The following is a 25,771-nucleotide window of genomic DNA, read 5'->3' on the forward strand; positions in this document are numbered from 1 at the left end:
AGGTCCTGGAGTGGCCTAGCCAGTCTCCAGACCTGAACCCAATAGAAAATCTTTGGAGGGAGCTGAAAGTCCGTATTGCCCAGCGACAGCCCCGAAAACTGAAGGATCTGGAGAAGGTCTGTATGGAGGAGTGGGCCAAAATCCCTGCTGCAGTGTGTGCAAACCTGGTCAAGAACTACAGGAAATGTATGATCTCTGTAATTGCAAACAAAGGTTTCTGTACCAAATATTAAGTTCTGCTTTCCTGATGTATCAAATACTTATGTAATGCATAAAATGCTAATTAATTACTTAAAAATCATACAATGTAATTTTCTGGATTTTTGTTCTAGATTCCGTCCCTCACAGTTGAAGTGTACCTATGATAAAAATGACAGACCTCTACATGCTTTGTAAGTAGGAAAACCTGCAAAATCGGCAGTGTATCAAATACTTGTTCTCCCCACTGGAACTGAGGGGTCTAGTAGTCAGGTTGGCATCTAAATGTTGTGTAAAATATAGGATTAAGTATAACAATACTTGTGTGAAGATATGATGTGATGTTAGCCTTCTAAATTAGATAATGGATGAATAATCAACCATTGAGACCAGAGAACGTGAGGCCGTGGTCCACATGTTGAAAGGGTGAGCAACTTTGTAAACCAGACCAAAACACGCACTGTCTGCAGCTGACGAGAGTGAAGGACAGATCCCTCTGAACACCGTGTGGTACATCTGAAGCATCTATTCTAACAAACACTTCAGAACAAAATAAGTCTACAACTAAGGACATTATGACCTCTCGTGGACTATCAGAGACTTACATTTAACCACTTCTCATAGACGGATCGAGTGGTTTCAACAGAGAGACAACAGAGAAAGAAATCTATGCATAAATATATGTTGTATTTCTTTTCCGAATGAACGGTCGTTCACGTTCAAAGTATTCATATTCCCGTGAGCGTAGCTTCCAAATGTATGTACGAGAAGTTGACTCTGTCTCTCCCTCTCCTTACATACCCCACCCCCTTTCCATTGCGTAACCAAACAGTCATACTTTTGTTAGTCCACTAGAGACCTGTTTTCATTTTATTATGTAGGTAATCAATAACCTATGCTGTGTGTGTTTACGTATTACGTGTGATGATTTAGTAAATAAATAACCAAGCCAATTTGTGTATCACTGAGGTTAGGGTTTGATGCAGATATCAAAGGATTATGCGACATTCAGAATGAGGCTGATGAGGTAATAATTCATAATTGACTTATTGGTGTAAGAGATATTTAGATCCTCTTTAGAGTTTAATTCGGGAGATAGTAACTCGGTAAACAACTGTTCCCGTGGTGCCCCAAATTCCTAATGAGTTAATTGTTACATGATGAATTTAAATCAAGTAATAATTAAACCTAAGTAGGTAATTAATAGATAAATAGCAGTCATCACATTAATGGTACTGTACGTGTTCGTGTCAGTCTCACCTTTCCATAGATGGGTCACATTAGTGTGTTCTGTTCCGACGCTACAGACAGAAGTTGGCAGATTGACTTCAGACGAGTTCTGTGATGCTTGTGGGGGGGGGGGGGGTCATAGAGCAAAACAGAGAACATTATCGTGTTCGTGAAAGTCTCTTCTTTCCATAGGTGGGGTCATATTAGTGTAGCCAAACTGTTCGACTGTGTTAGTGCCTCCCGTTTTCGTGAGAAGAGCGATTTTCGGAAGTCTCATGGTCTGACAAACACCACTGTAGGTTGGCCACCTTTCACTGCAGATGCAGAAGGACACCATTGGGGGATGCGGAGGAGAGGAGGAGGAGGAGGAAGAGGATTGAAACCAGGGGTGGTCAGTCCTGTTTCTTCATGAGCATAACCTTGAAAGAGCCATATAAAGGCCATCTTTAAATAAATACATGTATAATAATATAATAAACAAAACTATTACTGAATGTGCCTCCATGAAGAATCCCCTCCCCAATAGGTCCCTTCACCCTCAATAGAACACCCCCACCATCCCCATCAACCCTCAATAGGACACCCCCAGCACCTCCACCAACCCCATCAACCCTCAATAGGACACCCCCAGCACCTCCACCATCCCCATCAACCCTCAATAGGACACCCCCAGCACCTCCACCATCCCCATCAACCCTCACTAGGACACCCCCAGCACCTCCACCATCCCCATCAACCCTCAATAGGACACCCCCAGCACCTCCACCATCCCCATCAACCCTCACTAGGACACCCCCAGCACCTCCACCGTCCCCATCAACACTCAATAGGACACCCCCAGCACCTCCACCATCAACCCTCAATAGGACACCCCCAGCACCTCCACCATCCCCATCAACCCTCAATAGGACACCCCCAGCACCTCCACCATCCCCATCAACCCTCAATAGGACACCCCCGGCACCTCCACCATCCCCATCAACCCTCACTAGGACACCCCCAGCACCTCCACCGTCCCCATCAACACTCAATAGGACACCCCCAGCACCTCCACCATCAACCCTCAATAGGACACCCCCAGCACCTCTACCATACCCATCAGTCTCCCCCACCCCTCAACCACAAAACACAAAACACAATAATGATAATAATAATAGAAATTAAAATACACACAAATATATATACACACATACATGTACAGTACATATATATATATACACACACATACATGTACAGTACATATATATATATACACACACATACATGTACAGTACATATATATATATACACACACATGTACAGTACATATATATATATACACACACACACATGTACAGTACATATATATATATACACACACATACATGTACAGTACATATATATATATACACACACATGTACAGTACATATATATATATACACACACATACATGTACAGTACATATATATATATACACACACATACATGTACAGTACATATATATATATACACACACACACATGTACAGTACATATACATAAACATTCACAGGACACTCAACCTCTCTCTTATCTCTTTTCCTACATCAGATATGCAGTTGACATTTCCACCTGGATGACAGCACATAATCAACAAGACGGAGATGCTCTTCATCCGAGGGAATGCCTGCCCGTTCTCAGATGTGATCATCTCGGATTATCTCACATGTCATTCCAGCCCTTGTCAGCTCCAGATTTGACTACTTCAACTCACACCCTGCTGGAGTCACTGCATTCTCAGATTCCCCTCTGTTATTAATCTCTATATTGTAATCAATAAAGTGTTTCAAAATGCTGTACTTTTATCAGTATATATGTTCAGATAATTCCTGAGAGAGAAGGGGTGTAATATCTTCAGAAGGGTGTGTGGTACCCTTCCTCACCCATGTCAACAAGATGTTACTTCTTGTGGGGTCTTTGTCTTGAAAGTAAGTACGAGAGTATAAGTAATGTACAATTAACCTACTGAAAGTATGCTGACTAAAAGGAAAAACAGAACTGTCAAATAATATTATAGCTGTGTCGTTGTATACTTGCAAATTTGAATCTTAAGTGTAACATCATTTTGTTGGGGAAAACTGAAATGCCCATCATTTTTTCCCCAGTTTGCTGAATGTGTTCTGAAGGAGGAGTCGATTGTCTTTTCAAATACGGACAAAGATGTTAACATCATGAGAGAAGAAATAGCAGTCACTCTCCTCCAAAACACTGCTATGTTCAATTAATAATTGAATATAATTGTAGATAAAACATTTATATGGATCTTTCAAGGTTATCTTTGATCCATCCAACTTCTGACTAGGATGGCCACTAAAACGCATGTATTTAAATAATTATGTTACAAGAAACCTATACTATTCCCTTGTTCCGTTTGCTCAGTAAAAGACATGTATAGATGTATAGACTACTTGACATTATGTTTTGCTAGATGACCTGTGGGGAGGTGTGACAATAATGACTGATACACTTGAAACAAATAGCCAAACGGAAAACTGCAGACATTACCAGTGCCTCCAACGCGATCAAACCGACGTAAAAAATAAATAAAATGAAATGCAGCGTAACGTGATCAGAAAATTCCAACTAGCAAGCAAGTCGAATAATTGAGTTCGTGCGCGTTCACGCGAAAGGGGGAGGGGGGAATTCTGGCAGGGGTGAGTTTTTGTGCACAACACCGGTGTCCCTCGAAGAAGAAAAAACCTGTTATGAAACCTACAGTGCATGTTCATTCCCCCTTCCTTCCTAGAAGCAACATTGAATAAATGTAGGCCTATCAAGAATGTACCATTTTGTCTTTGCTTTCTATCCATCCAAATAGTTTTGAGAGAGAGGTTAGGCGTGAAATCATGTGACAACCAACATCTTAAAATCATGTCTAGGAATTTATTTGGTAGACAGTTAAACGTTACACAGAACAGTTAATGAAACAACTTAAAAGCCAATCAGATGTGATTTAGTACAACATATTTTGGCAGTACAAAAAATACAACCTGTTCATATCAACAACAACAAATAGGCCTACAATAACATACACTTACACATTCATCTGGAGGTTCATTGAAGAGCCTGTATCAACTTAATATTTCATCACTGTTAGTTCATTTCTGCTATGGACCATGTCGTCTGAGGACAGGAAATGCTATTGTTGCTGTTTTCTATAATACCTTTTCAGAGTGGAATCTATAGTAGAATCTACTCTAACAAGCCATTGTATTTACACGTGGGGAACTTGGTAGCTGTGTGGTACGTTATGAAACAGAACATATTGCTGTAGATACACTATGATAGGGAAGACACTGCTGCTCTCAAGGACAGGAACGGATTTACACGGTCTTATTTGCATATCCAACTCTGATGTTGTTAGGAACCAGCCAGTGAAACGTATCCTTTACGCTTTGCTCTTCTCTGACATCTCTGTGCCTGCGTTTGCCCCACGCGATCCGAAGCGCTGACTCAGTTCTGCCAACAACACTGAGCAGCAGGATTTCTGTGGGGAGAAGAGGGGAAAGATGGTAGGGGAGAGTAAAGAGAGGGGAGCGGAAAGAGAGGGGAGAGGAAAGAGTAAAGAGAGGGGAGAGGACAGAGGACAGAGGGGAATGATGGGAGGGGAGAGTAAAGAGAGGGGAGAGGAAAGAACAGGGGAGAGATGGGAGGGGAGAGTAAAGAGAGAGGAGAGTAAAGAGAGGAGAGATGGGAGGGGAGAGGAAAGAGAGGGGAGAGGAAAGAGAGGGGAGAGGAAAGAGGGGAGGGGAGAGTAAAGAGAGGAAAGATGGGAGAGATGGGAGGGGAGAGTAAAGATAGGGGAGAGTAAAGAGAGGGGAGAGGAAAGAACAGGGGAGAGATGGGAGGGGAGAGTAAAGAGAGGAGAGATGGGAGGGGAGAGGAAAGAGAGGGGAGAGATGGGAGGGGAGAGTAAAGAGAGGGGAGAGATGGGAGGGGAGAGATGGGAGGGGAGAGGAAAGAGAGGGGAAAGGAAAGAGGGGAGAGATGGGAGGGGAGAGGAAAGAGAGGGGAGAGTAAAGAGAGGAGAGATGGGAGGGGAGAGGAAAGAGAGGGGAGAGATGGGAGGGGAGAGTAAAGAGGGGAGGGGAGAGTAAATAGAGGGGAGAGGAAAGAGAGGGGAGAGATGGGAGGGGAGAGTAGAGAGGGGAGAGTAAAGAGAGGGGAGAGATGGGAGGGGAGAGATGGGAGGGGAGAGATGGGAGGGGAGAGATGGGAGGGGAGAGATGGGAGGGGAGAGTAAAGAGAGGGGAGAGTAAAGAGAGGGGAGAGTAAAGACAGGGGAGAGTAAAGACAGGGGAGAGTAAAGACAGGGGAGAGTAAAGACAGGGGAGAGTAAAGACAGGGGAGAGTAAAGACAGGGGAGAGTAAAGACAGGGGAGAGTAAAGACAGGGGAGAGTAAAGACAGGGGAGAGTAAAGACAGGGGAGAGATGGGAGGGGAGAGATGGGAGGGGAGAGTAAAGAGATGGGAGGGGAAAGAACAGAGGGGAAAGGGGAGAAGAGAGAGGTGAGAAGAGAGGGGAGGAGGATAGAAGGAGAGGAGGAGAGAGAGGTGAGAAGAGAGGGGAGGAGGATAGAAGGAGAGAAGGGAGGAGGAGAGAGAGGTGAGAAGAGAGGGGAGGAGGATAGAAGGAGATAAGGGAGATAGGAGGATAGGAGAGGAGAGGAAAAAGGTGAGGAATTGTTAGAGGAAAATTATTGTGTAGGCTTTCAATATTCATGCATAGATTTGAAAATCGCAATAAACAGAACATATTTTTTAAAGGTCCATTCTTTATCCGCTCCTCATGTTCCCTTTTACCTTCTGGTCCTTGGCTTGACTGCGGGCCTTGGAGGCAAGCTCCAGGATGGCCATGAGGAGTCCCAGGCCCAACCCCAGGGCCAGGAGAAGGAATAGACCCCTCAGGAGGTGGGGCTGGAGGGCATGTGGGGCTTGGCCCCCCTCTGGCAAGCAGCTGCTGGCCCACCACTTACTCTGCAGGAAGGCCAACTCCCCAGATTCACTCAGTTGCAGTATGGCCACTGTTATGTTCTTCATCATTGGAAAGCCTGACAGGAGAGAGAGGGATGGAAGAGGGAGAGAGGGATGGAGGAGGAGGGAGAGAGGGATGGAGGAGCGAGAGAGAGGGATGGAGGAGGAGGGAGAGAGAGGGACGGAAGAGAGACGGAAGGGGAGGAGGGAGGGAAGAGAGACGGAAGGGGAGGAGGGAGGAAAGAGAGACGGAAGGGGAGGAGGGAGGGAAGAGAGACGGAAGGGGAGGAGGGAGGGAAGAGAGACGGAAGGGGAGGAGGGAGGGAAGAGAGACGGAAGGGGAGGAGGGAGGGAAGAGAGACGGAAGGGGAGGAGGGAGGGAAGAGAGACGGAAGGGGAGGAGGGAGGGAAGAGAGACGGAAGGGGAGGAGGGAGGGAGAGAGACGGAAGGGGAGGAGGGAGGGAGAGAGACGGAAAGGGAGGAGGGTGTGAGGGAGGAAGAGAGACGGGGAGGAGGTTGAGGGAGAGAGACGGGAAGGAGGGTGTGAGGGAGGGAGAGAGACGGAAGGGGAGGAGGGTGTGTGGGAGGAAGAGAGATGGAAGGGGAGGAGGGTGTGAGGGAGGAAGAGAGACGGAAGGGGAGGAGGGTGTGAGGGAGGAAGAGAGACGGAAGGGGAGGAGGGAGGGAGAGAGACGGAAGGGGAGGAGGGAGGGAGAGAGAGGGAAGGGCAGTAGGGAGGGAGAGAGACGGAAGGGGAGGAGGGTGTGAGGGAGGGAGAGAGACGGGGAGGAGGTTGAGGGAGAGAGACGGGAAGGAGGGTGTGAGGGAGGGAGAGAGACGGAAGGGGAGGAGGGTGTGTGGGAGGAAGAGAGACGGAAGGGGAGGTGGGTGTGAGGGAGGGAAGAGAGACGGAAGGGGAGGAGGGAGGGAAGAGAGACGGAAGGGGAGGAGGGTGTGAGGGAGGGAGAGAGACGGGGAGGAGGTTGAGGGAGAGAGACGGGAAGGAGGGTGTGAGGGAGGGAGAGAGACGGAAGGGGAGGAGGGAGGGAAGAGAGACGGAAGGGGAGGAGGGAGGGAAGAGAGACGGAAGGGGAGGAGGGAGGGAGAGAGACGGAAGGGGAGGAGGGTGTGAGGGAGGGAGAGAGACGGGGAGGAGGTTGAGGGAGAGAGACGGGAAGGAGGGTGTGAGGGAGGGAGAGAGACGGAAGGGGAGGAGGGTGTGTGGGAGGAAGAGAGACGGAAGGAGAGGAGGGTGTGAGGGAGGAAGAGAGACGGAAGGGGAGGAGGGTGTGAGGGAGGAAGAGAGACGGAAGGGGAGGAGGGTGAGAGGGAGGAAGAGAGACGGAAGGGGAGGAGGGTGTGAGGGAGGAAGAGAGACGGAAGGGGAGGAGGTTGAGGGAGAGAGACGGAAGGGGAGGAGGTTGAGGGAGAGAGACGGGGAGGAGGTTGAGGGAGAGAGACGGGGAGGAGGTTGAGGGAGAGAGACGGGGAGGAGGTTGAGGGAGAGAGACGGGGAGGAGGTTGAGGGAGAGAGACGGGGAGGAGGGTGGGAGCGAGACGGGGAGGAGGGTGGGAGCGAGACGGGGAGGAGGGTGGGAGGGAGAGCGAGACGGGGAGGAGGGTGGGAGGGAGAGCGAGACGGGGAGGAGGGTGGGAGGGAGAGAGAGACGGGGAGGAGGGTGGGAGGGAGAGGGAAGGGGAGGAGGGTGTGAGGGAGAGAGAGAAGGGGAGGAGGGTGTAGTGGAGAGAGAGAAGGGGAGGAGGGTGTGAGGAGAGAGAGAAGGGGAGGAGGGTGGGAGGGAGAGAGACAGGGAGGAGGGTGGGAGGGAGAAAGACAGGGAGGAGGGTGGGAGGGAGAAAGACAGGGAGGAGGGTGGGAGAAAGAGACAGGGAGGAGGGTGGGAGAGAGAGAGACAGGGAGGACGGTGGGAGAGAGAGAGACAGGGAGGACGGTGGGAGAGAGAGAGACAGGGAGGACGGTGGGAGAGAGAGACGGGGAGGAGGGTGGGAGAGCAAGGAGTTAGTGTGTGAGTATTTTATGTGTGAGAGAAGGGGGTCAGTGTGTGTAAGTGTGTGTGTATCAAGTAATGAACCACACATCAAATAATTCAGATACTCACCACCACAACAGGCCACCCATAAAAACACACAGACAACATTCCCAATGTTCCTTTATTGACAGCACAGCGGACTCGGCTGCTAGGGGCTCACCTAGGGGTACCGTGGACTCGGCTGCTAGGGGCTCACCTAGGGGTACCGTGGACTCGGCTGCTAGGGGCTCACCTAGGGGTACCGTGGACTCGGCTGCTAGGGGCTCACCTAGGGGTACCGTGGACTCGGCTGCTAGGGGCTCACCTAGGGGTACCGTGGACTCGGCTGCTAGGGGCTCACCTAGGGGTACCGTGGACTCGGCTGCTAGGGGCTCACCTAGGGGTACCGTGGACTCGGCTGCTAGGGGCTCACCTAGGGGTACCGTGGACTCGGCTGCTAGGGGCTCACCTAGGGGTACCGTGGACTCAGCTGCTAGGGGCTCACCTAGGGGTACCGTGGACTCGGCTGCTAGGGGCTCACCTAGGGGTACCGTGGACTCGGCTGCTAGGGGCTCACCTAGGGTTACCGTGGACTCGGCTGCTAGGGGCTCACCTAGGGGTACCGTGGACTCGGCTGCTAGGGGCTCACCTAGGGGTACCGTGGACTCGGCTGCTAGGGGCTCACCTAGGGGTACCGTGGACTCGGCTGCTAGGGGCTCACCTAGGGGTACCGTGGACACAGCTGCTAGGGGTACTGTGGACTCAGCTGCTAGGGGCTCACCTAGGGGTACCGTGGACTCAGCTGCTAGTCGCTTACCTAGGGGTGCTGCAATGCTGTACCCTCTCATGGCGATGAGTTCGCTGCTGCGGATCAGGTTGCAGTAGCGAGCCACAGCCAGGTCCAGAGACGCTGCCTCTCCAATAAAGGCGTAGTTGCCTTCCTGGGTGCGTCGATTGCCCTCTTCCACTGAAGCCACACAACTCTTCTTCCTCTCCATATGCTGGTAGATGCGTCGGTAGGTGGGGTTTTTGGAGTTCTGGAAATGTGTGCGAAATGAGAACCGTAGAAATGCAAAATTGATACAATTGATTTTGGCTGTTGTTGTTGAGACATAAGCGGTTCCAGTTCTACTCTTTCATCCAGAAACCCACCATGGAAGGGAATGTACAGAACTATGAACAGGTACCGATAAGAAAATACATTTATTGACTTCCATTATGGAGCCAGATACCTGCCAAAAGGTTGAACGTATGTATCATTAGGATCGTAAGAAAATCCAATGCTTTAAACATGAAATGTAAACTTGAAACGTAAACATGAAACAGATCTGGAAACGTACATACCCCTATGTTATGACTATGAATTAACATTTACACATTCAATTCTTACTTTACGTCTCCCTTTACTTGGTTACAAATCTTTTTTATGCGTAAAAACATTTGTGGCATCTGCAAAGGACATGAACCGAACGTAGCTAGTCGAAGTTAGCTAGTCAATCAACCAACTAAAGGACATGACCCGAACGTAGCTAGTCGAAGTTAGCTAGTCAATCAACCAACTAAAGGACATGAACTGAACGTAGCTAATCGAAGTTAGCTAGTCAATCAACCAACTAAAGGACATGAACTGAATGTAGCTAGTCAAAGTTTGCTAGTCAATCAACCAACTAAAGGACATGAACTGAACGTAGCTAGTCGAAGTTAGCTAGTCAATCAACCAACTAAAGGACATGAACTGAATGTAGCTAGTCAAAGTTTGCTAGTCAATCAACCAACTAAAGGACATGAACTGAATGTAGCTAGTCAAAGTTAGCTAGTCAATCAACCAACTAAAGGACATGAACTGAATGTAGCCAGTCAATCAACCAACAGTTTTTGTAAAGTGTGGGAATAAGCTTATGCCAGACTCAGCCTACGTTTAACCTCTTCCTTGAATAGAGACTTTTAACTTGAAAATGTGCAGGATACCTCTTTCCGGTTTCCCTGGCTTTTTAATACTGTGTTATTCTTGTTCGGGTAGCACTCCTCATAGGCCGTTGGGTGTACGTTTTTTTTTGTTGGTGGGATGACACTGCCAAAACTCTGAAAGGTATTATTGTACATCAGAATTGCTACACAAGATTTGTTCAAGCCTAAAAGTCTGGTCCATAATCACAACATGGTGTTTGTATGTTCACAGATGAAATGTCATGTTTACGTTTCACGCATGGCTTTTCTTACGATCCTAACACTTTACGTATGGATTTTCTTACGATCTTAACGATACGTATGTTCAACCTTTTGGCAGGTATCTGGCTCTGTACTACCTTGACGTTTACTAAGGAATAAATGTGTATGGGTTGTTATTCTTTTTAAAGCAACACATACTTTGAAGAAGTTGAACGTGGATCCCCCTTCGACTGTTCCGTAGTCGATGACGTCCTGTTTGGCCAGCTCCTCGAAGTTATTCACGGAGACATGTTTGGAATCCGAGCGTAGCATGGCGTTAAAGTTGCTGAAGTAGCAGGCCAGGAGCACCACCGCGAACACCCACCAGATAGCGCTGATAACGCGACCAGACAGGCCTTTAGGGTGTGGGCCAGCACCTGAGAATGCAAAACACAAAACATACATTATATTATGTTTCATTTAATTATATGACTGAAACATAGAAATGGGACGGAAAACATATGAAACTATACTCACTCCATTGCATTCATCTGGACTACACTAGAAAGTGTGCAAACTTCCATGTCTTAGTTTTCTCTTAAACAGAGCAATGTAGAAAATGTTTTTTAAATAACTTAGATTACATAGATTTCTCTCGTATGTAAGCATAATAACACCTGCTGTGTTGGTTAGAACCTCAATTATTACACTTTTTCCCTTATTGTTTATCTTTTAGGTTCTATGTTACTTTCAGGGACAATAAAGAAGAAAAGGAACCAAAATCCTGGTCGAGACAATCAATGTCTTCATAGCAGGAACATAAACCCCTGTCCAGACTGGGTAGACTGGCGGCCATATTTAGTGGACCCACAGTAAAGCAGATTCTATGGTGTTCTAGACTCTTCTAGTCTTCATAGCAGGAAGATAAACCCCTGTCCAGACTGGGTAGACTGGCGGCCATATTTAGTGGACCCACAGTAAAGCAGATTCTATGGTGTTCTAGATTCTTCTAGTCTTCATAGTAGGAAAGAAACCCCTGTCTAGACTCCCTTTGCCAAAATAGCATGGCTCCATGTTACATGTGACTTGGAAGCAGCGGTTTGACTCCGGGGGCGATTTGACTCATAGCTGCGTTACCTTGCAGGGTCAGGGCTCCAGTGATGTACCAGAAGCTGTGCAGGAGAGTGAAGCTGTGTTCGTCTGTCTCGGGGTCTGCCCACTCACAGGGGCTTATCCTGGGGTGGGCAGAAAAACAAAGTGACCATTGAGATATATCTTCTTTATTGTCTGGACAGCGGCCAAACCACATTCTTACAAAGAATGAATTAGCAGTGCAGTTTCTACTTCCGTTGACATCATTTGAACTACAATCTCCCACGCTATGGTTTGTATACTTGACGTACATAGCCTATTTGTTTCATAGCATTATGCATCATTTCTATGTTGATCCTGATACCTTCTGTCCAATCCCCCATCTTTTTATGCAAGGCATGAATCCTAACTTCTATTTTTATGCAAGTCAAATTCTCATTTAATCTCATTGACTTCAACGGATGACATAGTGAAATTCGATTTAAGTGGAAGTTAGGATTGCCCCCGAAGTGCCTAGTGTTGATAGCTAGCTAGGGATTTGATTTGGAATGAGGCCAAGGAGATAATGATTTTTCACCTGACCACCAAATAAATGCAGAGGCCCGATTTGATGATCTAGTTTCGTTGGTGGAGTTTAAACACTTGATTGATGTATATATCATGGAAGAGTGTAGTTGTCTTTAGGACAGCTGTTTTCTTAGTCAAGACTTTCGTGTTTTTTTTATGTAATATGTAATTGTTGTACTGTATGTGTGTTTATAGTTTTGTTTAATGTTGTGTTAGTGTATGTAAGTTGTTTTTGTCTGAAACGTTGTTCCCCCTGCTGCTATTGGACCAGGTCTCTCTTGGAAAATAGATGTTATCTCAACGAGAGAAAAAAAACGGATAAATAAGGTTAAATAAACACATTTAAAAAATAAGGCCAGAGATTTTAGCTCACCTAGAAACCAGATATATGCAGAGGCCGGTCACCAGGAAGGCCAGGAGGATGCCCACCCACATTTCGGTGGAGAAGGGGAAGAGGAAGCTGAGGGAGTGGCTCTCCTCGGAGCCCACGTCCCTGCTCAGGATGAAACCAATGCCCGTCTGCATGAAGGGAGTGCTCATCTCCACCCCCTGTTCCCTGGTCGCTGTGAGGGTCAGAGAGGCTACCGCCAGGTCGGCCTCCTGATAGATAGGGGGAGACAAGAGCAGGCACACACACGGGAGTACGCACACACACACACACACACGGACACCCAGACGCACGGACACCCAGACGCACACGGGAGTACGCACACACACACACACAGGCGTACGGACACACACACAGGCGCACGCACACACACACAGGCGCACGGACACACACACAGGCGCACGGACACACACACAGGCGTACGGACACACACACAGGCGTACGGACACACACACACAGGCGTACGGACACACACACACACACACACACACAGGCGTACGGACACACACACACACACACACACAGAAGTTTGGACAGACACACACACACACCGGAGTACAGACACACACACACCGGAGTACAGACACACACACACCGGAGTACAGACACACACACACACACACACACAGGCGTACGGACACACACACACACACACACACAGGCGTACGGACACACACACACACACACACACACAGGCGTACGGACACACACACACACACACACACACAGGAGTACGGACACACACACACACCAAAAGGATGCAAGATTGAATCCCTGAGCTGACAAGGTAAAAAAATATGTTGTTCTACCCCTGAACAAGGCACTGACCCACTGTTCCTAGGCTGTTATTGAAAATAATAAATTATTCTTAACTGACTTGCCTAGTTAAATAAAGGTCAAATAAAAAACAGAAATAGACTGAATGACGCAACCAATCCCCCAGTGTACCATATACCACCACCTGATACCTTCTGTCCAATCCACCAGCGTACCATATACCACCACCTGATACCTTCTGTCCAATCCCCCAGCGTACCATATACCACCACCTGATGCCTTCTGTCCAATCCCCCAGCGTACCATATACCACCTGATACCTTCTGTCCAATCCCCTAGTGTACCATATAACACCACCTGATACCTTCTGTCCAATCCCCCAGTGTACCATATAACACCACCTGATACCTTCTGTCCAATCCCCCAGCGTACCATATACCACCACCTGATACCTTCTGTCCAATCCCCCAGCGTACCATATACCACCACCTGATACCTTCTGTCCAATCCCCCAGCGTACCATATACCACCACCTGATACCTTCTGTCCAATCCCCCAGTGTACCATATACCACCACCTGATACCTTCTGTCCAATCCCCCAGCGTACCATATACCACCACCTGATACCTTCTGTCCAATCCCCCAGCGTACCATATACCACCACCTGATACCTTCTGTCCAATCCCCCAGCGTAACATATACCACCACCTGATACCTTCTGTCCAATCCCCTAGTGTACCGAATAACACCACCTGATACCTTCTGTCCAATCCCCCAGTGTACCATATACCACCACCTGATACCTTCTGTCCAATCCCCCAGTGTACTGTATACCACCACCTGATACCTTCTGTCCAATCCCCCAGTGTACCATATACCACCACCTGATACCTTCTGTCCAATCCCCCAGTGTACCGTATACCACCACCTGATACCTTCTGTCCAATCCCCCAGTGTACCATATACCACCACCTGATACCTTCTGTCCAATCCCCCAGCGTACCATATACCACCACCTGATACCTTCTGTCCAATCCCCTAGCGTACCATATACCACCACCTGATACCTTCTGTCCAATCCCCCAGCGTACCATATACCACCACCTGATACCTTCTGTCCAATCCCCCAATCCCCCAGTGTACCATATACCACCACCTGATACCTTCTGTCCAATCCCCCAGTGTACCATATACCACCACCTGATACCTTCTGTCCAATCCCCCAGTGTACCATATACCACCACCTGATACCTTCTGTCCAATCCCCCAGTGTACCATACACCACCACCTGATACCTTCTGTCCAATCCCCCAGTGTACCATATACCACCACCTGATACCTTCTGTCCAATCCCCCAGCGTAACATATACCACCACCAGATACCTTCTGTCCAATCCCCCAGCGTACCGAATACCACCACCTGATACCTTCTGTCCAATCCCCTAGCGTACCGAATACCACCACCTGATACCTTCTGTCCAATCCCCCAGCGTAACATATACCACCACCTGATACCTTCTGTCCAATCCCCTAGCGTACCGAATACCACCACCTGATACCTTCTGTCCAATCCCCCAGTGTACCGAATACCACCACCTGATACCTTCTGTCCAATCCCCCAGTGTACCATATACCACCATCTGATACCTTCTGTCCAATCCCCCAGCGTACCATATACCACCACCTGATACCTTCTGTCCAATCCCCCAGCGTACCGTATACCACCACCTGATACCTTCTGTCCAATCCCCCAGCGTACCGTATACCGCTACCTTCTGTCCAATCCCCCAGCGTACCGTATACCCTTCTGTCCAATCCCCCAGCGTACCATATACCACCACCTGATACCTTCTGTCCAATCCCCCAGCGTACCGTATACCGCTACCTTCTGTCCAATCCCCCAGCGTACCGTATACCCTTCTGTCCAATCCCCCATCGTACCATATACCACCACCTGATACCTTCTGTCCAATCCCCCAGCGTACCGTATACCGCTACCTTCTGTCCAATCCCCCAGCGTACCGTATACCACTACCTTCTGTCCAGGCCACTCACCCCTCGGACCACCTCCCCGATCATCCCCAACCAGTTTCCGCTCTCATCCTGTTGCCCATACTTTCCATCCTTCACCAGGTGCACGGTGTACTTGAAGTCCAACCGTTTGGCAATCTCCGCTAGCAGGTCAATGCAGTACCCCTCCAGCTCAGACCCTTGGGTCATAGTGTATGGTTCTTGCTGGTGGGAGTGAATCCAACAAGTGGATCATATTTTAAAACATGCACACTAGCATAGAGTTACATAAAGTTACTAGAGTGGCTCTGTCATAGACCCTCATAAGACAAGAATATGCTGATAACGGCAGCTAATCTTGGTCAGGGATACATTCAAATGAGTCTAATTGACCAAGATGGCTGCATTCACACCGCTGTATCCTCTGAAATAACACAGAGATGCAAAACTAATTCCCTGCCATTGTTCCTTTGAATTTGAAAGACAGTGTTCTATTTAATTCTTTGTATAGCAGTATATCAACTGTCGTGTCATGTTACAATATTGAGCGCATAACGACATGGGGACTGGCCACGAATGGCTCCCTAAAATGGTGAAATCTAGTGTATGATGTCATGCGAGATCTATACTGAACAAAGATATAAATGCAACATGCAACAATTTCAATGATTTTACTGTGTTACAGTTCATATAAGGAAATCAGTCAATTTAAATAAATTCATTGGGCCCTAATCTATGGATTTCACATAACTGGGGCAAGTGTGCAGCCAATCAGAATTAGTTTTCCCCCACAAATAGGCTTTATTACAGACAGAAATACTTCTCAGATTCATCAGCTGTCCAGGGTGGCCGGTCTCAGACCCATGAATGCACCTTATCAACATTTCTGGGATCTTTTATTTCAACTCATGAACCCAACACTTTACAAGTTGCGTTTATATTTTTGTTCAGTATATGATCAGCTGCTTTTACACAGCCATCCTGAGAACCCAGTTCTGTCCACACTCGCATGTCAGATTTGCGCATTCACACACCTGTGTCCTCTGAAATAGCACACAGATGCAATACTAATTTCCTGCCATTGTTCCCTAACATTTTGGGGTGGTTGTCATGGTAATGGCAGGTAAACTGAGCATCCAGACTGAGGTCAGATAAGCAACGTCATAATCTTATCAGGATTGAGAACCACATATGAATGTGGAATAAAATCGGAACTCAAAAGATCTGAATCTATGTGTTTTTTCTATTTAAACATTTTGGGGAAGACTAATAGGTATCAGACCTTTCAATACATCGGAATTGGGCTGCCACAGTGTTGTACAAACACGTGTACCCAATTTAAAGTAATTTGATCAGGAGTCATAATGAAATATGAAAATTAGTATGTTTGCTGTCAGATATGATATGCATAACAAACGAATAAAAAAAACAATGATTGTGATAAGTATTAGCGTGATGTATATATAATATCTTACCAATATAGTGGAGACGGATAACACCGGGGGCCCTGGAACGACAAAAACAAAACATGAGAATCTCCTCACACTGCTCTTCAGCGTGTCTGGGTAAATATATGAGAGAATGCCAAGAATGTGCACCGCTGTCATCAAGGTAAAGGGTGGCTATTTGAAGAATCTCACATATAAAATTATTTTTGATTTGTTTAACACTTTTTTGGTTACTACATGATTCCATATGTCATTTCATAGTTTTGATGTCTTCACTATTATTCAACAATGAAAAACCCTTGAATGTGTAGGTGTGTCCAAACTTTTGACTGGTGCTGTACATGTATGTACATGAAATGAAATGAATATGAAAGATAGTCAAGGTGTTGACAAGGTTAAAAATAATGATTTTTAATTCAAATAATAATTGTGTCCTTCAAAATTTGCTTTTGTCAAAGAATCAGCAAGTACAGCCTTTCAGACCTTTGGCATTCTAGTCGTCAATTTGTTGAGGTAATCTGAAGAGATTTCAACCGATGCTTGTTGGATTGACAAAAATCCTTTGTGTAATGACAAATAGATCCTTCATTTCGTCCAGCATACAGGAAAAGATTTTTGGAAGAGAGACAAAGGACAACGTTTTCTTGAGTAGCTGCTATTGAATACAGATCGCCCAGTGATCAATTTGATCGATTATTAACGTTTACAAATACCTAAAGTTGGGTTACAAAAGTAGGTTGAAGTGTTTTGTCAATATAATTTAAAAAAATGACGTTGTGTTTTGGAAGGGAGCTTTTTCCTGAACCAGACAGGCTATACAAATGGATATTTTGGGCAGACATGGACGGATTTAAATCGGGAAAAAGACCCAATTGTGATGTTTATGGAACATATAGGAGTGCCAACAAAGAATATCATCAAAGGTAATGAATGTTTTATATTTTATTTCTGCGTTTTGTGTAGCGCCGGCTACGCTAATTCTTTTGTTTACGTCCCCTTCAGGTATTTCGGGGTGTTGCATGCTATCAGATAATAGCTTCTCATGCTTTCGCCGAAAAGCATTTTAAAATCTGACTTGTTGGCTAGATTCACAACGAGTGTAGCTTTAATTCAATACCCTGCATGTGTGTTTTAATGAACGTCTGAGTTTTAATGAGTACATTTAGCATTTAGCGTAGCGCATTTGCATTTCCAGGTGTCTAGATGAGACGTCTGCGTCTCAGGTGGGAGCAAGAGTTAAGCACCGTCCACAGGGCGTTGCAAAATGAAGCGATAGCTTTCCTTCTTCAAGATCCATTTTACCCTGTACAAATCTCCCACTTTACCACCACCAACCAGACCATCACATTGCCTCCACCATGCTTGACAGATGGCTTCAAGCACGCCTCCAGCATATTTTCATTTTTTCTGTCTCACAAATATTCTTCTTTGTGATCTCAACACCTCATACTTAGATTTGTCTGGCCATAACACTTTTTTTCTGATCTTGCTCTGTCTTCTGTGTTTTTTCGCCCATCTTAATCTTTTCTTTTTATTGGCCAGTCTGAGATATGGCTTTTTCTTTGCAACTCTGCCTAGAAGGTTAGCATCCCAGAGAATCCTCTTCACTGTTGACATTGAAAATCAAATCAAATTTTATTTGTCACATACACATGGTTAGCAGATGTTAATGCGAGTGTAGCGAAATGCTTGTGCTTCAAGTTCCGACAATGCAGTAATAACCAACAAGTAATCTAGCTAACAATTCCAAAACTACTACCTTATAGACACAAGTGTAAGGGGATAAAGAATATGTACATCAAGATATATGAATGAGTGATGGTACAGAGCGGCATAGGCAAGATACAGTAGATGGTATTGAGTGCAGTATATACATATGAGATGAGTATGTAAACAAAGTGGCATAGTTAAAGTGGCTAGTGATACATGTACATGAGACTGGTGTTTTGCGGGTAATATTAAATGAAGCTGCCAGTTGAGTTTTTGTGAGGTGTCTGTTTCTCAAACTAGACACTAATGTACTTGTCATCTTGCTCAGTTGTGCACCGGGGTTGTGCACCTCTTTCTATTCTGGTTAGAGACAGTTTGTGCTGTTCTGTGAAGGGAGTAGTACACAGCGTTGTACGAGATCCTCAGTTTCTTGGCAATTTTCACTTGGAATAGCCTTCATTTCTCAGAACAAAAATAGATGGATGAGTTTCAGAAGACAGTTATTTGTTTCTGGCCATTTTGAGCCTGTAATCGAACCCACAAATGCTAATGCGCCAGATACTCAACTAGTCTAAAGAAGGCCAGTTTTATTGTTTCTTTAATTAGCACAACAGTTTGCAGATGTGCTAACAATTGCAAAAGTGTTTTCTAATGATCAATTAGCCTTTTAAAATGATAAACTTGGATTAGCTAACACAACGTGCCATTGGAACACAGGAGTGATGGATGCTGATAATGGGCCACTGTACGCCTATGTAGATATTCCATAAAAGAATATATATGTATTTTAATTTAAAAAAAAAATATATATATATATATATATATATATATATATATATATATATATATATATATATATATATATATATATATATATATATATATATATATATATATATATATATATTAAATCAGCCTTTTCCAGCTACAATAGTCATTTACAACATTAACAATGTCTACACTATATTTCTGATCAATTTGATGTTATTTCAATGGACAAAAAAAGTGCTTTTCTTTCAAAAACAAGGACTTTTCTAAGTGACCCCAAACGTTTAACCGTAGTATTAATATAAACTCAGCAAAAAAAGAAACATCCTCTCACTGTCAACAGACTACTTTCCCTTCCATTTTGGGGGCAATGCAGGGGGACAGTAATGGGGTACCACAGGGCTGTGTTTCAAACCCCCTATGGTGAGACTAAAGTGGGGTCTTACCCACCCTGCTCTGCCCTAAATAAATGTTCTGGCATCAAATCCCCCCCCCCCCCCCCTTCCAACCACTCCACCAGAAAAGGGGAAGTCACCCTTTCCAATCCCTCTCCCTCTTTTAGACATTATGCATGGCATTCAAACTTGTTTTCCTTGCCGTCGATTGACTGTGACCAATGCCATTTCAGCGTGTCCGCTTCAGGACCTAACAAGCCCTGCCAAAGTTGGAGGCGGGGAAGCGGAGGTGCCGGCGCAGTCGGGGTACTCCCTTGGTATCACATGGTGTCAGTGACACACTGACACACATCAAAAGTAATTTGTAAAAAAGACCACTGGCATCGACCTACAAGCCCACGGAGATGCCGGTCATTTCGCGGGCTTGCCCCGAGCAATTGACTTCAAGCTCAATTGATTTATTATACTCTTTTGTTGGCCGTGGCAGGCATCCTCTCAGATGACTTGTGAGAAATGGTCGGCTGCCAGATCTGATGCGGCCCTGGCACTTTGAACGCGGTTCCAGCCGTCCAGCCTTGGTCAATGGGAAGAGTCAGATGTCGAGACACTAACCATTTTGGGGTGCCTTCCCACAGGCTAAAACATGCTGGGATGCTGGAGGACTTTCAAAGGCTGGTTCTATTAAAGCTGCACAGCTCTAGAAGAGACTATTGCCTGTCACAGCAGTATGTTTTCTAAATGTATTCACTGCATTCAACATTTTCCCCCCAAATTCCTATAAATAACCTAAGATAGTTCAGAGGCGTCTTGACTACTTATAAACCACTAGGGGTCACTATAGGAAAATGGTTAACAAGTACCCTGCACAGTAGCAGGGAAAGGGGATACCTAGGCAGTTGTGCAACTGAATGTCTTCCACATTTAACCCAAACCCCTCTGAATCAGAGGAAGTGATTCTGGGAGATTTTGTTGTTTTTAATAAGGTACTCAGCCTGGTCTCATTGACTAGAAATTATTTAGTAAAATGTACATCTTGGGACACACAAATTAGTATGATATGTTAAGGCTATTTAGCAACTTTTCCACTACTTAGCATGTTAGCCAACCCTTCCCCTAACTCTTTAACCTAATCCCTAGACTTAACCCTCTCCTGGCTTACATTAGTAAGTTAACCACCAAGCTAACATTAGTAAGTTAACCACCAAGCTAACATTAGTAAGTTAACCACCAAGCTAACATTAGCCACAAATGAGAATTTGTGACATATCATTTGTGTTACAAATTCGTAACAAATTGCCCCCAACCACAGATATAGGATGTAACGATAGGATTGTTACCAATACCTGACCCTGGATTTATGGCTATAGTAGCAGATTTACTGAGAATACCTGTTCCTAGGAACACCTGCTGCTCCTTGCATGACAGACTGACCAGGTGAAAGCTATGATCCCTTATTGATGTCATTTACTAAAACACTTCAATCAGTGTAGATGAAGGGGAGGAGATGAAGGGGAGGATTTTTAAGCATTGAGACATGGAATGTGTGCCATTCAGAGGGTGAATGGGCAAGACAAAATATTTAAGTGCCTTTTAACGGGGTATTGTAGTAGGTGCCAGGCGCACCGGTTTGAGTATGTCAAGAACTGCAACGCTTCTGGGTTTTTCACACTCAACAGTTTCCCGTGTGGATCAATAATGGTCCACCAAAGGACATCCAGCCAACTTGACACAGATGTGGGGAGCAATGGAGTCAACATGGATCAGCATCCCTGTGGAATGCTTTCGACACCTTGTACTCCAGGCCCTGACAAATTGAGGCTGTTCTGAGGGCAAATGGGGGAGCAACTCAATATTAGGAAGGTGTTCCTAATGTTTCGTACACTCAGTGTATACCATGTGATATATTTATATTTACCTGCAGTGCAAACAACAAATAGCAGTGCCACCACACACAAAACCGATCCAATAAACGCTTTCATGTCGTCGTCCTTCTGAACCTGAGAATTAAAAAGGCGAAAGCAGTTCAGTGACAAAGTTAAAATGTATAATAGATTTTTACATAATGTATTTTGTTGATTAGAAGCTCATTCATTTCAGTTTGTATCAACAGATATGAGTGTAATAAAAACTTGAACATAAGCTGTGTGTCAAATTAAGTTAAGAAAACTGACAATTTCTCTAGAAATAATAATGATACGTGTCCAGAAGTCAAATGGGAGTTATACATAGTAAAATATATACAGTACCAGTTAAAAGTTTGGACACAACTACTCATTCAAGGGTTTTTCTTTATTTGTACTGTTTTCTACATTGTATAATCATAGTGAAGACATCACAACTATGAAATAACACATATGGAATCATGTAGTAACTAAAAAGTGTTAAACAAATCAAAATATATTTTATATTTGAGATTCTTCAAAGTAGCCACCCTTTGCCTTGATGACAGCTTTGCACTCTCTCAACCAGCTTCATGAGGAATGCTTTTCCAACAGTCTTGAAGGAGTTCCCACACATGCGGAGCACTTGTTGGCTGCTTTTCCTTCACTCTGCAGTCCTACTCATCCCAAACCATAATGCAGCACTCCATCACTCTCCTTCTTGGACAAATAGCCCTTACACAGCCTACAGTTGGGTCATTGCCTGTTGATGAAACAAATGATAGTCCCACTAAGCGCAAACCAGATGGGATGGTGTATCGCTGCAGAATGCTATGGAAGCCATGCTGGTTAAGTGTGCCTGGAATTCTAAATAAATCACTGACAGTGTCACCAGCAAAGCACCCCTCACACCATCACATCTCCTCCTCCATGCTTCACGGTGGGAAGAACACATGCGGAGGTCATCCTTTCACCTACACTGAGTCTCACAAAGACATAAATCTCACATTTGGACTGAGACGAAAGGACAGATTTCTACTGGTCCAATGTCCATTGCTCTTATTTCTTGGCCCAAGCAAGTCTCTTCTTATTACTGGTGTCCTTTAGTAGTTGTTTCTTCGCTGCAATTCGACCATGTTCGACCAAGGCCTGATTCACACAGTCTCCTCTGAACAGTTGATGTTGAGGTGTGTCTGTTACTTGAACTCTGTGAAGCATTTATTTGGGCTGCAATCTGAGGTGCAGTTAACTCTAATGAACTTATCCTCTGCAGCAGAGGTAACTCTGGGTCTTCTTTTCCTGTGGCGGTCCTCATGAGAGCCAGTTTCATCATAGAGCTTGGTGGTTTTTGCGACTGTACTTGAAGAAACTTTAAAAGTTCTTGACATTTTCCGTACTGACTGACCTTCATGTCTTAAAGTAATGTTGGACTGTTGTTTTGCTTTGCTAATTTGAGCTGTTCTTGCCAAAATATGGACTTGGTCTTTTACCAAATAGGGCTTCTGTATACCACCCCAATCTTGTCACAACACAACTGATTGGCTCAAACGCAATAAGGAAGAAATTCCACAAATTAACTTTTAACAAGGCACTCCTGTTAATTGAAATGCATTCCAGGTGACTACCTCATGAAGCTGGATGAGAGCATGCCAAGAGTGTGCAAAACTGTCAAGGCAAAGGGTGGCTACTTTAAAGAATCTAAAATATGTTTTCATTTGTTTAACACTTTTTTGGTTACTACATGATTCCATATGTGTTATTTTATAGTGTTAATGCCTTCACAATTATTCTACAATGTAGAAAATAGTAAAAATTAAAAATTAAAACCCTTGAATGAGTAGGTGTCCAGACTTTTGACTGATATGTATATATATATTGATTTTATAACATTGAAGGTAATGTTGGCTCAGGTTATAGCAATCGGATTTCATTTAGGACTTAACAAATACATTTTTGCTAACCAAGGACAATGTTTTTTTTTTGTGGGTTGGGACTCACTGACAGACCACACCTAGAGATTGGGTTGTAGTTACAACACATGGTTTGGTCTATCTGGTTCGTCACAAGGTTCAAATTCAACTTTATTTCTAATAAAAACATTGGATGTCCTACATCAGAATTTCACAATAAGTTCTAGTTTGGGGGTCATAATGCAAAGGAAATGTAATAGACCATGCCTCATCTCCCGGCACATAAACTTCAACAATAAGGCACGAGGAGGTGTAGTACATGGCCAATATACCACAGCTAAGGGCTGATAGCTAAGGGCACTAGAGCAGCAAAAAATAATAATAATAATAATAATAATAATGTTTTGTCATCCCCATGGTATACGGTCGGATATACCACGGCTGTCAGCCAATCAGCATTCAGTGCTCGAACCACCAAGTTTCTAATTATTAGTAGATGACACATGGAAGAGAAAGCTTCTAAATGTTTTTTTTAGGAACTACAACAGCAATAAGATGCTGTCATTCAAAATTCACTGTAAAAGTAAATAGTACTGTCTCAATAAACTAGGAAAAAGTCAAACAAGGATTCCTTTACCTTAGATGTTCCGTCCTACGTGGTAGAGAAGTGGAAGGATGGAAATGAAGTAGTGAATGAAGAGGGCCGGTTGGGAGCAGTTTAAGGAGGGGGGAGCAGATATCACACAACCCACATCTATAAAGGGGTTGGATATGGAAGGACGACAGCGAGTTGCATGCCAATAAATCTCTGCTTTCTTCCAAAGTGTGCACTTGTTCACTTCCCTTGGTACAAATGCAGCTTTATAGAGTGCTACACATCAAGATGACCAGATAAGAGAGACCCCCCCAACATCTCCATATGTAAGTCAATGTGTAACAATCCAGATGAATAGGAATGTTGTCAGGTTACATACATAAGAGAGAGCCCCCAACATCTCCCTATTTAAGTCCATGTGTAGGGGTCTCCTGGTCTCCTGACCCCTCCTGTCTCAGCCTCCAGTATTTATGCTGCAGTAGTTTATGTGTCGGGGTCTAGGGTCAGTCTGTTATGTCTGGAGTACTTCTCCTGTCTTATCCGGTTTCCTGTGTGAATTTAAGTATGCTCTCTCTAATTCTCTCTTTCTTTCTCTTTCTCTGAGGACCTGAGCCCTAGGACCATGCCTCAGGGCTACCTGGCATGATGACTCCTTGCTGTCCCCAGTCCACCTGGCCGTGCTGCTGCTCCAGTTTTAACTGTTCTGCCTGCGGCTATGGAACCCTGACCTGTTCACCGGACGTGCTACCTGTCCCCGACCTGCTGTTTTCAACTCTCTAGAGACAGCAGGAGGGGTAGAGATACTCTTAATGATCGGCTATGAAAAGCCAACTGACATTTACTCCTGAGGTGCTGACTTGTTTCACCCTCGACAACTACTGTGATTATTATTTGACCATGCTGGTCATTTATGAACATTTGAACATCTTGGCCATGTTCTGTTATAATCTCTACCCAGCACAGCCAGAAGAGGACTGGCCACCCCTTATAGCCTGATTTCTCTCTAGGTTCCTTCCTAGGTTTTGGCCTTTCTAGGGAGTTTTTCCTAGCCACCGTGCTTCTACACCTGCATTGCTTGCTGTTTGGGGTTTTAGGCTGGGTTTCTGTACAGCACGTTGAGATAGCAGCTGATGTAAGAAGGGCTTTATAAATAAATTTGATTTGAATGTGTAACAATCCAGATGGATAGGCATGTTGTCAGGTTACATAAGAGAGAGCCCCCAACATCTCCCTATTTAAGTCCATGTGTAACAAATCTAGTAATAACTGTAAGTCTATTATCTGTAGACTCAATCCCGTCCGTACAAAGTGATCACATCAACTCAACCAAGCAGCAGGCCACTGTGACTGGTTCTCTTATTTGGAACTACAGGCTATGAGTCTTGGATTGGTGCATATCAGGATGGCAAGGCTTGTTTTTGTCAGGTTACACAAGAGTCCCTCTCATCCTGCCTTGTTGGCAGCCAATGGAACAGATACTGTTCCCAGAAATCAGGGGGGAAGAGTGGCGCAATGAGGGGCAGATTTCTGAATCCTTTGGGAATCATCAGGAGGTTGGAACCAGAGGGAAGATATGTGGTCACTGAAAACAAGTGCCCTATTTTTGAAGCTAACCCTAAAAGGAGTTATTT

General features: G+C 45.1%; 3 protein-coding genes across 12 annotated transcripts in view; 1 reads left to right on the plus strand and 2 right to left on the minus strand.

Moving 5' to 3' along the window:
- Window positions 1-25,771, plus strand: part of tnr5 (Tumor necrosis factor receptor superfamily member 5) — a gene marked incomplete at its 5' end in the record, with an annotated part of 1,066,050 nt that overhangs the window by 756,904 nt on the left and 283,375 nt on the right.
- LOC110532794 (probable glutamate receptor) lies at window positions 4,316-24,304 on the minus strand. The gene is made up of 10 exons (XM_036988863.1): window positions 24,183-24,304; window positions 21,671-21,752; window positions 16,910-16,941; window positions 15,480-15,659; window positions 12,632-12,858; window positions 11,737-11,834; window positions 10,819-11,036; window positions 9,269-9,488; window positions 6,250-6,497; window positions 4,316-4,933 (listed from the first exon to the last, which is right to left on the minus strand). The coding sequence occupies exons 2-10, from the start codon at window positions 21,732-21,734 to the stop codon at window positions 4,835-4,837; spliced, it is 1,386 nt and encodes a 461-aa protein (XP_036844758.1). The 5' UTR covers window positions 21,735-21,752; window positions 24,183-24,304; the 3' UTR covers window positions 4,316-4,834.
- On the minus strand, window positions 13,453-15,287 carry LOC118966109. 10 transcript variants are annotated; one of them, XM_036988864.1, is made up of 4 exons: window positions 14,588-15,269; window positions 14,184-14,491; window positions 13,737-14,139; window positions 13,453-13,695 (listed from the first exon to the last, which is right to left on the minus strand). In XM_036988864.1, the coding sequence occupies exons 1-4, from the start codon at window positions 15,052-15,054 to the stop codon at window positions 13,515-13,517; spliced, it is 1,359 nt and encodes a 452-aa protein (XP_036844759.1). In that variant the 5' UTR covers window positions 15,055-15,269; the 3' UTR covers window positions 13,453-13,514. The 10 variants fall into 10 exon arrangements, 8 of the variants coding, with proteins under 8 accessions (XP_036844759.1, XP_036844761.1, XP_036844762.1 ...); XM_036988866.1 differs by having other exon boundaries at window positions 13,737-14,095; window positions 14,588-15,268; XR_005053349.1 differs by lacking the exon at window positions 14,588-15,269 and adding an exon at window positions 15,273-15,287 and having other exon boundaries at window positions 13,453-14,139; window positions 14,184-14,535.

This window comes from Oncorhynchus mykiss, chromosome 9, assembly GCF_013265735.2.
Source record: "Oncorhynchus mykiss isolate Arlee chromosome 9, USDA_OmykA_1.1, whole genome shotgun sequence".
NCBI lineage: Eukaryota > Metazoa > Chordata > Actinopteri > Salmoniformes > Salmonidae > Oncorhynchus > Oncorhynchus mykiss.